This window comes from Varanus komodoensis, unplaced genomic scaffold, assembly GCF_004798865.1.
Source record: "Varanus komodoensis strain SLA01 unplaced genomic scaffold, ASM479886v1 scaffold5, whole genome shotgun sequence".
Taxonomy (NCBI): Eukaryota; Metazoa; Chordata; class Lepidosauria; order Squamata; family Varanidae; genus Varanus; species Varanus komodoensis.
The window spans coordinates 31,112,754-31,129,038 of NW_025336087.1; the positions used below are offsets into that span (position 1 = coordinate 31,112,754).

The 16,285-nt window shown below is 43.2% G+C and overlaps 1 protein-coding gene across 1 annotated transcript in view; it reads left to right on the top strand.

Annotated features, from left to right (window-relative positions):
• Nucleotides 1-4,961: 4,961 nt before the first annotated feature.
• LOC123031325 (aminopeptidase Q-like) overlaps nucleotides 4,962-16,285 on the top strand; it is a 43,833-nt gene continuing 32,509 nt past the window's right edge. Inside the window, exons 1-5 of the mRNA XM_044446160.1 lie at nucleotides 4,962-5,602; nucleotides 9,519-9,661; nucleotides 10,111-10,304; nucleotides 13,538-13,664; nucleotides 15,638-15,792. Of these exons, the coding sequence (XP_044302095.1) occupies nucleotides 4,962-5,602; nucleotides 9,519-9,661; nucleotides 10,111-10,304; nucleotides 13,538-13,664; nucleotides 15,638-15,792 (1,260 nt within the window). The remainder of the gene's footprint in view (nucleotides 5,603-9,518; nucleotides 9,662-10,110; nucleotides 10,305-13,537; nucleotides 13,665-15,637; nucleotides 15,793-16,285) is intronic.

Sequence of the window (16,285 nt, forward strand, 5' to 3'; positions counted from 1 at the left end):
TGCATCCTGAATCAGCACTGTTTCTAAGTATAAAGAGCAAGATGCTCTGGGGGAAGATGGCAAAGATAATACCCCTGCTGTTTTTCTCATATATGATAGCAGAAGTACACTTGGGTTACCAGAGACTTTTCGTCACTAAAAATGGTGGCAGAGTGAATTATGTATCTACATTTTACTAAGTCTTGAACATGGTAAAATGTTGATCTAAAAGAATCCTGGACTGACTTTGCTCCTGCCTAAACCAAGATACCCCTTCATGGATCACTGCCTTGCCATGACGAAGGGGCTTGTGTAGCGCAATGAAGCTATGAACCATGCTATGCAGGGGCACCCAAGATGGAAGGTCATAGCAGAGAGCTCTGACAAAAGGTGATCCACTGGAGAAGGAAATGGCAACCCACTCCAATATCCTTGCCATGAAAACCCCATGGACAGTACCAAAAGGAAAAAAGATAGGACGCCGGAAGATGAGCCCCTTGGGTCGGAAGGTGTCCCATGTGCTACTGGGGAAGAACAGAGGACTAGTACTAGTAGCGACAGAAAGAATGAAGCGACTGGGTCAAAGCCGAATGGACACTCAGTTGCAGATGTATCTGGTGGTGAAAGGAAAGTCCGATGCTGTAAAGATTTATGCTCCATAGGCACCTGGAATGTAAGATCTATAAGTCAAGGTAAGCTAGACGTGGTCAAACATGAGATGACAAGACTGAACATCAACCTCTTAGGAATCCGCAAACTTAAATGGACAGGAATGGGTGAATTTAATTCAGATGACCAACAGGTATACTACTGTGGGCAAGAATCCCTCAGAAGAAATGGATTGGCCATCACAGTCAATAAAAAAGTCGGAAAAGCAGTACTGGGATACAATCTCCAAAATGACAGAAAGATCTCAGTTTGAATCCAAGGCAAACCATTCCACATCACAGTAGTCCAAGTCTATGCCCCAACCACTGGTGCTGAAGAGGCTGAAGTTGACCGGTTCTATGAAGGCCTACAACACCTTCTAGAAAATACACCAAAAAAATTATGTCCTTATCATTATGGGGGATTGGAATGCTAAAGCAAGAAGTCAAAAGATAACTGGAATAACAGGCAAGCTTGGCCTTGGACTACAAAATGAAGCAGGGCAAAATCTGGCAGACTTTTGTCAAGTGAACACGCTAGTCATAGCAAACACTCTTTCCCAACAACCCAAGAGACGATTCTACACATGGACATCACCAGATGGTCAACACAGAAATCAGATTGACTATGTGCTCTGCAGCCACAGATGGAGAAGCTCTATACAGTCAGTAAAAACAAGACCAGGAGCTGACTGTGGCTCAGTTCATGAGCTTCTTGTTGCAAAAGTCAGGCTTACATTGAAGGAAGTAGGGGAAACCACTAGGCTACTCAGATATGACCTAAATCATATTCCTTATGAATATACAGTGGAGGTGACAAATAGATTTAAGGAATTAGATCTGATAGACAGAATGCCTGAAGAACTATGGATGGAGGTTAGCAACATTGTACAAGAGGTAGCAACTGAAACCATCCTGAAGAAAAAGAAATGCAAGAAAGCAAAATGGCTGTCTGAGGAAGCTTTACAAATAGCTGAGGAAAGAAGGGAAGCAAAAGGCAAGGGAGAAAAGGAAAGATACACCCAACTGAATGCAGAATTCCAGAGAATAGCTAGAAGAGATAAGAATGCCTTTTTTAAATGAACAGTGCAAAGAAATAGAGGAAAAGAATAGAATGGGAAAGACTAGAGATCTCTTCAAGAAAATTTGAGATATGAAAGTTTCATGCAAAGACAGGCATGATAAAGGACCAAAATGGCAGAGACCTAACAGAAGCAGAGGAGATTAAGAAGCGGTGGCAAGATTACACAGAAGAACTATACAAGAAAGAGCTTAATGTCCCTGATAACCACGATGTGGTGGTCGCTGACCTTGTGCCAGACATCCTGGAATGTGAAGTCAAATGGGCCTTAGGAAGTCTGAGCAACAACAAAGCTAGTGGAGGCGACAGTATTCCAGCTGAGCTATTCAAAATCCTAAAAGACGATGCAGTTAAAGTGCTACATTCAACATGCCAGCAAATTTGGAAATCTCAGCAGTGGCCACAGGATTGGAAAAAGTCAGTTTACATTCCAATCCCAAAGAAGGGCAATGCCAACAAATGTTCAAACAACCATACCATTGTGCTCATTTCACATGCCAGCAAAGTTATGCTCAAAATCCCACAAGCTAGGCTCCAGCAGTATGTAGACTGAGAAGTACCAGAAGTACAGGCAGGGTTTTGAAGAGGCCGGGGAACTAGAGATCAAATTGCCAACATGTGCTGGATCATGGAGAAAGCTAGAGATTCCAGAAAAACATCTACTTCTGCTTCATTGACTATGCTAAAGCCTTTGATTGTGTGATCACAACAAATTGTGGCAAGTACTTAAAGAGATGAGAGTACCAGACCATCTTATTTGTCTCTTGAGAAATCTGTATGTGGGTCAAGAAGCAACAGTGAGAACTGGACATGGAACTACTCAGTGGTTCATATTTGGGTAAGCTGTACGACAAGGCTGTATATGGTTCCCCTTCCTATTTAACTTATACGCAGAACAGATCATACGAAAGGCCGGACTGAATGAATCACAAATTGGAATTAAGATTGCCTGGAAAAATATCAACAACCTCAGATATGCAGACAATACCACTGCAAAGGCAGAAAATGAAGAAGAACTAAAGAGCCTCTTGATGCAGATGAGAGAAAAGAGCGCAAAATTTGGCTTGAAACTCAACATTAAGAAAACTAAGATCATGGCATCCAGTGCTATCACTTCCTGGCAAACAGACGGGAAAGCAATGGAGGTAGTGACAGATTTTATTCTCTTGGGCTCCAAGATCACCGCAGACGGGGACTGCAGCCAAGAAATTAAAAGACACCTGCTCCTGGGGAGGAAAGCTATGGCGAATCTAGACAGCATACTAGAAAGCAGAAACATCACCCTGAGGACAAAAGTTCATATAGCCAAAGCTAAGGTTTTCCTAGTTGCAATGTATGGCTGTGATAGTTGGACCATAAGGAAGGCTGAGTGCCAAAGAATTGAGGCCTTTGAATTGTAGTGCTGGAGGAGACACTTGCGAGTCCCTTGGACTGCAAGGCGATGAAACTGGTCAGTCCTAGAGGAGATCAACTCTGACCGCTCTTAGAAGGCCAGATACTGAAGATGAAACTTATTAAGCCTCCTAATGAGAAGGAAGGACTCCCTGGAGAAGACCCTGATGCTGGGCATGATTGACAGAGAAAGGGTCGACAGAAGATGAGGTGGCTGGATGGGGTCACTCGGGCAGTGAGTGTGGGCTTGGGATGGTAGAGGACAGGAGAGCCTGAAGGAATGTTGTCTATGGGGTCATGATGGGTCGGACATGATCTTGTGACTAAACAACAACAACAAACAAACCAAGGTAGCCTGGCAATTTTGCCTGCAATAGTGCAGAAGTGGCACACTTAGGTTGCTGAGCTAGTTTATGTACGTATGTAAGGTACATCCAAGCTACAAAGGAGAGGGACAAAAATCCATAGAAGAGGCTCTTGAAAGGCTATAATCGATATGTGACATTAAGATGTGGAAGGACAAGCAATGCTCTTTAGATTTGGCTGCCCTGTGAATGACTGCTCTCCAAAATGTCCGGTCCTTGACAGCCTTGCTCAACTCTTGTTGTGACTTCCATTATGGAATCAGTCCTCTTCACAGCTGGGCCATAGTACCAGCAAAAACCTCAAAGATAAAAGATCCCAGTGTTTAAAAATTGAAAGAAATGAGGCAATGGTTCTAAGATAGCCTCAGTAACTGTTCTGGACTAAAATAATGGGTTTGGACAACTCTTTGCCAGGGTCAACACAAATGCAAGGGGACAATTTGGCATGTCCAGCAACAATGAGACGTATCTTTCATTTGAGCATTAATTTGCTCATGCTTTGGAACTGGCAACTACATACACATTATCTTAGTCTTTTCCCATCCCAAAGCTACATAATAAAATAAGTAAATTAGGTAGATTTTGATTAGGTAGATTTTGCTAGATCAGAACTTGCTTGTACATATTAGGCAAGATCATTTTGCAGTCTCTTTCCCCACGCTTGGTTTGCTGCCCCCAAACAAGCTTTTCCTAAAATAACAATTTCTTAAGTTGTCAATTATCTTGAAAGATTGCTTCCAAGCAGTCTACTGAAACATGAGTGAAAGTGCTGGCAAGCCCTACTTACTTCAGTGTTAGTGAGTGGTGGCTGGAGCAAAAGGGCAGGAACACCAGAGAAGAACGAGGAGTCACTAACAGGGGAAGCAGTCTTGTTAATCTCTACTGGCCCATTTCACAGAATCTGAAAACTGAGGCCCATAAAGTTTAAGAGCATGACCACAAAACATATTTCAGAGAATATCCACACAAAAATCAAGAGATTAAGATAATGAATACAAAAAATGCTGATGAGGAGAAATTAGAACATTCGTTGCCCCTTGCAGTGAAGAGGCTTCCGAGGTAAAATGAGACACTTCCTTCAGCGAAGCGTGGATAAAAATCTGTCATCGACCTCCGCTTGGAGTTTCCCGAATTGGCTTTGCTGCTGGGCTAACAACAGATGGAATAAATCAACCAGACGAAATTTACCAGGGAAAGGGAAAAGCCTTTCGCCTCACCGTCAGGTGCTGGAGGGGCTTAAGAGCGGGGCGGGTGGGGAGGCTGCGGCGGCCGAGGGTGTGTGCTACGTTCTGGCATCGGCCGACTATTTGTTTGGCTGCAGCCTGACTCCGAGGCTGAGCGGCGGGTGTGCTGCTTTTGCCCGGCCGCTGCGGGTTTCTTCCACAGACAGCGACTCCCTCTTTCCTCCGCCGCACCATCTTCAGGCCCTGCCACTGTGCCGTCGTCTCTTCCAACCCGCTGTCCGCTTGCGTGCGCGGCACAGAGGCAGGGGCCAAAATGGGCGTCAAGCTGCGCTCGGGCTTCTACTTGGGCAAGAAGTCCTCCGGGCTGCTAGCACTGCTGCTGGCCACCTTACTCCTGGCGCTGCTCGTGCTGGGGATCCTCTACGGCCGCTGCGCGCATGGGCTGCAGGACGCCCGGCTGCGGCAGAACGCCGAGGCGCGCCCTCCGCCGCCCTGCGCTAGCGGCAGCCCTAATGCCAGCGCCGCGCCGCCCGCGCGGCCGCCGGGGCCATGGGACGAGTGGCGCCTGCCCGCGCACCTGGCGCCCGCGCACTACTCGCTGCTGCTGTGGCCCCACCTGGCGCCCGGCCTGCCCGAGCCGCGCACGCACTCGGGCCGCGTGAACATCACGGTGCGCTGCCGCCAGGCCACGGCCACGGTGCTGCTGCACAGCGCCGACCTCACCTACCGGAGCGCCGCCGTCTGGGGCCCGGGCGCCAACGGCAGCCGCCGCAGCGTCCCCGTGGCCGAGCTGTGGCCAGCGCCCCAGAACGAGTACGTGGTGCTGGAGCTGCGCGAGAACCTGAGCGCGGGCGCCCTCTACGAGGTGCAGCTCGCCTTCCAGGGCACGATCCTCGGCCCGCACGAGTATGACGGGCTCTTCCTCAACACGTACGAGGACGAAGGAGAGAGCAGGTAGGAGGCTGCTCGTGGCTCTCCCCTTCCATGGTGTGGGGGACTAGAAAACGTAGACTAGACGTGCGGGAGCCCCTTTTGGATAGCCATATTCGTTTGCGAAGCGCACCGTTCTTCCCTTCCGCAACGTCCCGTATTTTACCGTTGTTTTACATTTTATCGAAATATATTAGAACAAAAACAAGTTTGCCAAATTGCTTAGGAAAGAAACACCTTGGGCATGCACAGCTTAACATTATAGGCTCCCTTAATTCATAGCCCTGTTGCAACTACAGTTACAAAATGAAGGTTGCCTTTTGCTGCTCCACATTTACATCCGAGTAAGAAAGGGATGCCATATTTTTAAAGGAAAAATAATAAAATAAGCCCCTGGTACTACAGTCATGCTATATACACACACACACTTGCATGCTTCAGCCATCCGTGTCAACCAGTATAGGCCCATTGCCAATTTAGGGCAGCTGTGCCCCCGCCCCATGACCTGTTGCTCTCTGTGTGGGTGTTTGGCCAGGGCTTGGACTTTGGTCTTGAAGTCCAGCCCTAGCCGTAGGACTGCCTGGGAGAAAGGGGTTAAACAGTCTCTGGTGGAGTCCTAAGGCTTCCTGCTGGTACTCAGCTAAAGAAGTATCTTCCCTTGTTTAGTTTCTTTCTGCCCCGTAGGTGAGCCTAAACAACCTTTGCCAGTCTTTGTGCCAAATTGGATATGATAATTGCTAGTGCTCACCTGAAGGAGACTTATTTATTTATTTAGCACACTTATATGCCGCCCCATTAGGCAGTACAGGCCCTTTCTTTGACTTAATTTGCATAACATCATTGGTTGTGTTGTGTGAACCCAAACTAATCCTCCGAAGTGTGGTCTTTTGGAGGGTATCAACCCCCCTGGCATCCCATGGATTGTGGTGGAGGGTTGTTGTACCCATGATGGATTGTTATGTCATCCAAACTCAGAAGACAGGACCCATTGTGGCTACTGAAGATCAGCTATTGACTCACTTGGCAAGAGCAGCAAACAGCTCTTGCCAAACATGCCCCAACAGTGCCAGCTGCCCCAAAAGCCCAAGCTGCACTCTTGGGAATGGATGGTACTTGCTGCAATCATGAGTCATTTTGACTGTGTTGGCTTCTTTCCTTTTGATTTTTATAATCTCCACTTGACAGCTATAGATGCTCCCTTCAAAAGGCTAGTTTGGAGCCTCTTCCTAGTTACAAGTTGGCGTGGCTGTCAATCATGTTTTAAATGTCTGTCCTAATTTTCACAAATAGTTGTATTATTATTATTTATAAGTTTTGCACACACATGTACAACTGTGGACATTTCTAGTTGTATGGGTACAGGAATGGGGAGCTTCATGTGCGCGACATTCAGGGGAATGCTTGCTGGCAAGGTCTAACAAGTAACTACCCTGGGCTTTGCCCCACAGAAGTGCAGGTAGGTATAGGAAATATACAGATACTGTCAGATGGCTTGCCTTTTCATAGCTGTCAGATGCAACCAAAAGGGAAAATATCCAGCATTAGTATTTATCTAACTATTCAGTTAGTGGCAAAAGAAGAAGGGGATGGCAGAGGATGAGGTGGCTAGATGGAGTCACTGAGGCAGTTGGTGTGAGCTTAAGTGGACTCCGGGGGATGGTGGAGGACAGGAAGGCCTGGAGGAATGTTGTCCATGGGGTCGCAATGGGTCGGACATGACTTTGTGACTAACAACAACAGCAACTATCCAGCAATATTTCAACACTCGTTGGCTCAACAGTAGGGTAAGGTAAGTTTCCCCTCGCACATGCGTGCTGGTCGTATCTGGCTCTAGGGGCGGTGCTGATCTCTGTTACAAGCCAAAGAGCCAGTGTTGTCCTAGGATGCTTTCATGGTCATGAGGCTGGCATGACTAGACACTTTCTCACACAGAACGCTGTTGCCTTCCCATGGACGTGGTACCTATTCATCTATTTGCATTTGCATGCTTTTGGACTGCTAGGTTGGCAGAAGCTGGGGCAAGTAATGGGAGCTCACTCTGTTACGCGGCGCTAGGGATTTGAGCTGTCGAACTGTTGCTCTTCCGACTGACAAGCTTAGCATCTTACCCACTGAGCCACAGTGCTCAATGGTTGGAATCAAGTATTTGTTAGAACTCTCATTCAGCAGAAAAATCTGCATGGTCCAGCTGATACGCAAGCCCTGTAACTTTTCCCTATCACACTTGCTGCCTCAGTTCTCACATTTCTTAAGATTGCAGTGATAGATGCCGTGAGCACTGTTACTTGGAAGTATGTCCAATATTAATGAATAAGTAATTATTCCTAGGTAGTGCAGCTGCCACTATGCCCCATTTGCCTTATGTTCCAGACTGGGCCAGGAGTACCCTTAATCTTTATTCATCCTGATTCTGTTATGGGCAGGGGCCTATGTCTTAACTGCAGTTCCTCAACCCGTTACCAAACTTTCCGAATCACTTGTTACGGTATGGTTTTGCCCTACACCATTTTCACTAGCCTGTGAAGTATGTCAGACTGAGATTGGATTCAAGAGGTTGGCACAAAGAAAAATACATCCCAGCCCCAAACCAGCAAGTCCCCTACTACTGTTCATAGGAGGAGAAAATATGCTGTGAGATCCAGTTATGAATTCCCTGCATCCCAGGACTTTTTGTATGTCATGTTAAAACATAGTTTGTTTAATGTGAATTAAATAGTTTAATGTGAATGAGCTTATATCCAAACCTGTCTCAGTTATTGTTGTTGATATTATCACATTACCTTACATTTTTATACCACCCATAGCTGAAGCTGTCTGGGCAGTTCATCACATTTAAGTCACCCATCCAGTTTTCAATGAGGCCTGACCCTAATTAGCTTTCAAAATTAAGCAGGATCAGGCACTTAAGGCTATACAGAGGATATGAAGTGAGCTTATTGCTAATAACAAGATTATAATACTGGCAGTGCAGGGGTTTTCTTAGCTTACAGAAATTGTTTGTTTCCAATAGAATTTATAACCAGTATATACCATTATTGAAAAGGATTAATTAGTACTGTTGTTATGCAAAGCTGATGTTTGGGAAAATAACATTCTATTTGGCCTGTTTTAAGCCACATACATCTGGTCTGGTATGCCAAATAAAGTGGAATTGGAATTCAGTTTGTTTTCTGTCCTCTTCTAAACAAATACATTCTGAAGCTTTATGAGCAAAATATTTTCTATTTGTCTGCATCATGGTGAGCATTCTTTTTATTTGAAAGCTTGCTAAACAATCTGCCTTCTGCTTCACAATGCCCTTGTCATCTATTCTCTTCTTTCAAAGGGATTTTACAAGGTCAGAGGGCCAAATTCACATCTAATCTTCGCTTTGGTGGATTTGTAGTTGGAATCATGGTGTTGTGCTGTAATTATTGTATTATACTGTTTGATGTTATATTTAGCACTATTTGTTAAAATGTATATTGCCCAGTTGACCCAGCTAAGTGATTATTCAGAAATACAAATAACAGTGAAAATACAATCAATATTTCTTTTTCTGTTAGAATACATTGATGTATTCTCAATATCTACTACATTATTGACCTAGAAGAAATGGTAAACAAATACAATCCTTTAGCATTAGAAATATATTGTTACTGATAAGTTATGCCATGAATTACTTATGTAATTTATATTTAGTATTCTTTTTGGCATTCCCCTAGTTCCTTTTCTAATATGTCTAATGTTTTCTTCTTCTTTAACTCCCCCAAGCTGATTGGTTTAGATGAGCTTATTTCTCAGGGTTCTATGTGTGCATATCAAGCTAATTAGATTGGGTTACAGACCTTGCAGACCAGTGCATGCAGCATCACTATGGAGACTTGCATGCGAAAGGCTGTTTCCACACCATACTGGGATCAGATGACTGAATTTATCCCTATTCACACCCTCAATTTAGGTGGCTGATTGCATCACAACTACAACCAACAGCTGCGAGGCATGTCTATCCATGCTTTGATGAGCCTGCACTGAAAGCGACTTTTAACATCAGTATTGTACACCATCCGAGCTATGTAGCTCTTTCCAACATGGCAGAAATAGGTAAGTAAGGCAATGGTGCCCACAATAATGCTGGGCCCATCCTATTAGTAGAAACAATAATACAGTTCATATTTCTGATGCTATTATAGTTCCTACAGCCTGGCTTGGAAAAATCCTAAATTCCAGGCCAATAATGATTCTGTTGTCATAATAACATATTCTGTGGAGAAGGGGAGGAGTTACAGGGTTTGTGTATCTGCTGGGTTTAAATGTTCCCTGTTGTTCACCCAAGGAACACTGAAATATTATTGTCAGGAGCAAAATAGCACTTCTGATAATCTTGCAAGCATGCAAGTACAGGCATGTTTGTATATGTGTGACAGGAGAATACTTGCAGGGTTTAATATTGGTAATACATGCATTAAATGCATTTAACTCATTCTCTCATGTACATAATAGAGTAACTTTAATAATATCTGTTGATTAACTAATTATTAATATATTTGTAGATGTATCTGAGTATCAGGATGTGAACGAGAGCACAGCGAGTGGATGGATAAACGAGACTGCAGACATAAACCTGACCACAGGCATAAACTGGACTGTCACAACATATGAAACAAGTCCAAAAATGTCCACTTATATAACTGCTTTTGTGGTCTGTAACTTTGATCATGTCACCCGAACAGAGAGGGGCAAAAAGGTGATTACATTCATTGCTTTTATTATAGACTTTAGGAGTGTACACTTGCATGTACGACTGAGTTTTATGTTCTGCAGTATTTCCCTATGTTTAGTGTACACCATCCAGAGGACTCTACAAACTGCAGGAAATATAAAATTGGTAAACAAATAAGTTATAATGTTTAATTATATAATAGCATATGTCCTGAAAATGGGGGTTGAAGCCAGAATCTGCCTTCTGTGAGAAGAAAGGTTCTGCACATGGAAGGTCCATCCACCTGATTTTGGGGTACTCCTAGTCCTTTATGACAGGTCACTCTACTCAGCAGGTTCTTTTGGCTCTGTGTAGCATTTCCAGAGGACTGGAGGCACAAGCTGCCGTGGAAAGTTGGGGTTGAGCAATTGCATTTTTCTAGCACAACTGTTTCCACTTAAACCTGGGTTCAACCCCTAATGTGCAACGTCCCTCAACTGTCTCAGTCATAGTAGAATTGGCTTATATAAGGATTTTCCTGACCACAGTACAGCTGGAGGCACTGCTGTTGTTTGGAAGAGAATCATGGGTGAGTTTGTTTGGAGACTACTTTTCATACTCCAAGAGCCAGTCCCCGGGAGCTACATTGTTCCCACAGAGATCGTGGGAACTGCTATCCTGGAGTTTGTTACTAAGTCATGAAGAAGGGGGAGCACCTCCTTTCCTTTCTCTGTTGATCAAGCAAAATAACCTTGGGATTTGATTCTAATGCTGTTTAACTGATTACGTCTTTTGGGACAGATCCAGATTTTTCTGTTCTTCAATTAGACAAATTAAATTCCACTGATTTCACTCTGTCTATGTATGACTCAGACCCCTAGTTTTATTTTTCTACTTGTTTAAGTTTTATTTCTGAATCATGGCATCCCTTCTTTTGCTGATGGCTGGTATAGTATGTTGACAGTAATTCTGCAGGATATCTTCATGGAAGGGAAAAGACTACTGTAGCACGCTTTTGAGGGTCCGCTCGCCTTAAGCGCTCAGCTTCCTTATTTTACCCCCCTACATTCTTAGAGGGTGTTCCTCTGACTTGGAATAGGGATGGTCTATTGACTACCTGTCGAGAGAATTTGCCTTAAAAGAATTGTATCTATTCCCTGGTGAACCTTTAGATTTAATAAATCTTAATGTAATGATTTTTTTCAGAATTATAAGGAAAGGAGGGAAAATATTTTAAATGTTTTATTTATTAATGTAAAATTATGCCTTTGGGAGTGGATCCCTCAGTGTTATGTTGTGAGAGTTATTACTAATTCTACACATTAATTTAAAATTAAATCTTCCTTTGGCCATTGCATGTACATTGCACTCTGGCTGGGTAAGTATCTAAGTTAGGCAAACACAAGGATAAAAGGCTAAATGGTAATCTGGCAAATTGTTTAAGACAGTATTACTGGGCAGGTAGGTGGACATGTTGCTTTCAGAAATAAGTGCTACTTCTTTTAACAATAAATGCTTCTTTCTCTGTCAATATTTTACTTTTTGTTTCTTCTATCTCAGGTGCTTCTTCTTGACTTCTTCCATTGCTCTCTTCGTTATCTGATGGAGATTTTCATTAGCTTTCTTCTCTGTTGGCCATGACTCCCTCATTCCAGTTCTTCCTTCTCTCTGCATTCCTCTACCTTAGCTGCAACCTGCTCCCTTCCCCACCTCCTGCTGTATTTATCTGATAATTTCACTTCTTTCTACATCATTTATGAATTGCTTGCATGAAAAAAATGTCTAAATCCTCATACAAAGGATTTTCTAAACCCTCATATAGAAGGAATGCCAGATGTGGAAAGGTTATACTTTCAGTGGGTGATGAAAAACCCTAAGTTTTGGAACCTGCCTATTATGTAGTGTTTGGGAATTCTAAGTGCATACTTTGAGATTAAAGGCCCTATCATGAGTCATCATGGATCTGACCTCTGAAATCCTGGATACCACCAGGAGGGTATTTCTAGATGGTTGCAGTGACCAAGCAGACCTGTAGGGGGAATGGAGGATCTCTTAAGAATGCTACTGTTTAGGAGTTAGACAAAAGTACCTGGACCTTAAACTTGGTCCAACAGCATACAGATTAACAGTACAGTTTCCTAAAAAGGCATGATATGTTGTCGGTAATCTGTAACTGTTACCAGCCTGGCAGCAGCGTTCTGTACCAACAGTAGCTTCTGGCCCAACCATAAAGGTCAATGCCTTATAATATAATAATGATCCAGTTTTTGGCTATTGTAGTAGTAGTAGTGGTAATAGTACTAGTGATTGTAGTGATAAAGTTCTAGTAATCTGGTGTTGAGGTTCTTGGTGCAAGGACCTCAGTGGTCAAGCTATCCTTTTGCATGAATGTCCAGAACGGTCATAACTTCCGCAGCTAGTACAAGGTACTCCTACCTCAGGAAGATGCTTCTGCCTGCAGTGGCAACATAAGATCTGTGGCCACCTGTGGATTGTGCATCACCTCCTTTCCAGGAATGTAATCCTGTCAAAAGCAGGCAACTGACCCAAGTTCCTGAACGTGTGAGCTAACTCCCACAGAACCTTTATCTTACCAGGATTCAGACTCAGTTTGTTGGCTGTCATCCACCCCACCACTGCATCTGGGCACCTGTCCAAGGCTTGAGCCAGCTGTTACAGAGAAATAGAGCTTGGTAGCATCAGTGTACTGATGACACCTCACTCCACATCTCCTAATTTTCGATATCACACAGCAAACTTTGGCTGTGGGGTGGTATAGAAATAAATACATACATACAGCATCATATAGATATTAAATAGTGTACACAGAACAATACGACAAAGGTAAGAGGGCCAATGCACCTCCTGCCTCCAGTGACTACTCCACACCTGACCCTGTAGGTATGACCAGAACCATCTGATACCTGTCTCAAAAAACGGTCCCAAACCCAAACAGGAATAGGTCAAGATAAGCAATATCCTCCGAGAATGTGTGCAATTGCCCCACCACAACTCTCCCAGAAATGTTTTCTGAAAAGAGGGTATTTGTGACCTGGCTGTAATTGTCAAGTATATTAATGTTTAGGGTGGACCTCTTGAGATTAGACTTGTTGATTAGACGGTGAAATGATTCAGCCTCCTACTCAACACTTTTGCCCTGCAATGCTATCTAGCTAGTGTGGGGCAAAATTGGCATCTCTGTGTTAACTTCATCCGTAAACTGTTCACAGTATATTTTTGCTACAGTCTGATATAAATATTTCTATGCCCACTGGTAGATACGCATTTGGGCTATGAAGGATGCAGTTCGAGAAGGATTGGCTGACTATGCTTTAAATATCACTGGACCCATATTTTCATTTATGGAAGACTTGCTTAACATCAGTTACCCTCTTTCAAAAACAGGTATGCTTGTTTGCCCGTTTGAAAAACACTTAAAATGTTTAAATGCTGACAATATTTCTTGGTGTTTGTAATTGTGTAATGCTGTTTTTAAAATGCCTTTAACCTGTTATTTCCTGGTTTGATTTGCTCATTTAGAAAATAATTGAGAAACAGCAGCATTAAGCAAAAAGCTATATTTTTGTAACCCCAGAAACAAACCTGTTGATTGTGGTGTGACTTCTTAGCCTGCATCTTAAAAGATATGAACTGTATTATTGCCTTTTATTAAGAAGTTGCTTAATGTGGTTTGCAGTAGCTTATACCAGTGGTTTTCAACCACCAGTCCCCACGGACTGGCACTGTTCCACAGGAGATTTCGCGCTGGCCTGTGTGGGTGCGTGTGCGCATCCCACTCACTGTGGATTGGAGCAGTGGCTGGTTGTGCTCCACCACCTCTTCCTTGGTTGGCATCACATTCACTGGGGGTGGGGGGAGTGCCTGTGCCACCGGGGGCGGGCAGGGAGGGGAGAGATGGCTCGGTGGGAGCCGGCTGGGAGCCACACAGTGCCAATTTGGGTATTTTGTTCTTTTGTTGGCCTTTTTTGTTGCTCGGTTTCTGATTGTTTTGTGGAAGTTTCTCCTTCCTTCCTTCCTTCCTTCCTTCCTTCCTTCCTTCCTTCCTTCCTTCCTTTGGTATTGTGTTTGGCAACTAATACAGAAAATACCATATTATGTGCATGGTGCTTTTTGTTTCTGCCTCACCGGTCCCCAAGATGGTTTTCCTGTTTTTGCTGGTCCCCAGCTGTGGAAAGGTTGTGAACCACTGGCTTATATAGTTCAGTAGAAGGATATGACACTTAAAGGCCAGATGAGTAGCTGTTGGATGCTACTGTGCCTGTAAGAGGGGGACCCACCATTGGGACAGCACCTGCTAGTTGGGGTCTGTGTGAGGTGCACCTAGTGGAGATGCCAGCAGAACATGAAGACAGCTCTCTAGTATTCCTGATGCTTCCATCGCCTTTTGTGGTGTGTGGAGAATCCATGTGCTCTCACTGGGGAGCATTCGGTCAGAACAGGGTTAGAGACAGCTTTTTCAGTTTGTTCCTGACTTGCTTTCTATCAAATCCTGTGGGAAGAAACTGCTTCCCAAAAGAAATTAAAGGGAAAGCAATCTTTTAGAGTATTTCCCATGACTTCATGGTTTTTGTGCTTACCATAATTACAAGATAGCCAATGACTGTGAACAAATGTCCAGGCTTTGATTGCACAGTCATCTCTGGCAGCCTGAAGTCTCTGTGGCTTCCTGCACTTCAGTTAAAGTCCGCTTGGGATATGGGGAGGAGGCGACATGAAGAAATCCCTTCATCAAAGGCTGTAGAGCAATTGGCTACATGTCTAATAGAAAGAGGATACACACACAGCATTCTTGGGCACCTGTGATTAGGTATGGTCAAAATAAATAAAGTAAGTAAGTCACGTAACTCCCTGAAAAGACACTGCTCTCAAAAAAGTTTAGAGAATTCTCATTTCTTACCCTCTCGGGAATAAAAGGGCACTTTGTGGAATTTCCTTTCAATTTTCTATACCCCTTTTTGTGAGTGGTGGGTACTTTACTATCCCCCTCTCCCCTCCAATGCCCAGGAAGGATGTTCACTATGGGACATTATGGAGAATAGAAAAGGGAGACAGTAGTAAATATATTACACAAGGTACTAGTTTGTGGGAGGCTGCTGTGTGTGATGGAGTTTTGGTCTTATTCAGTAGGGCTCTTTATATTAGATATATATTAATGGCAGTATTAGTGGTAATTAAAGGCTATGTTTACTGTAAATCATAGAAAAGGAGAGAATTACACCAAAAAATTATTTTGTTTGTTTCTAACCATTGAAAATCTTGGGACTTTATGGGTAAGCAGAGAAGTACCCATGGAAACATATTAAAATTATGTTCTTAAAGCTGTCTCTTCCCCCACCCCTCTATTTTAACCAATGTAGATCTAATTGCAATACCTGACACAGGAGCTGCTGCTATGGAAAACTGGGGACTAATAACTTTTTGGGAAGCTTCATTATTGTTTCGCCCAGAAGAAAAATTCACCAGCCAAAAAACAAGTATTCGTCATATTGTTTCCCATGAGATAGTACATCAGGCATGTGGTAAAATGTTCTGTACTTTTATTTATCTTTAGAATGAATTTGGCACTTTCTAATGAACTGTAACTGCACTGTTGAAATTTAACATGAAATTAAATTATGAGAATCACCAGGTACCTTTAAACATGTTCAGGTGTAACTTTTCATATCAGGTAGAAGAAACATGTAGCATGCTGTTGATAAAAGACAGTTTTCATGTTTTATAGCCATTTATATATTATTTGTATTTATTAGTGCCCATATACTATGCCCAGCCTCTTATTCATTCATTTCATTTTTATACCACCCAAGAGCTGAATAATTCACAAAACACAATTAAAACAGAAAATATAGAAACAACTTTTTTCAATAGACAGCTTTTACAAACAATTCAAAAGCAATTCCAGTACAAATAGCCTGTTAAAAGCAGCTGACACAAATGCCCCATCATGCCATCAAACACCCTTAATGGTCACTAATTGGAATTTAATGGTCATTAAATGCTTGGTA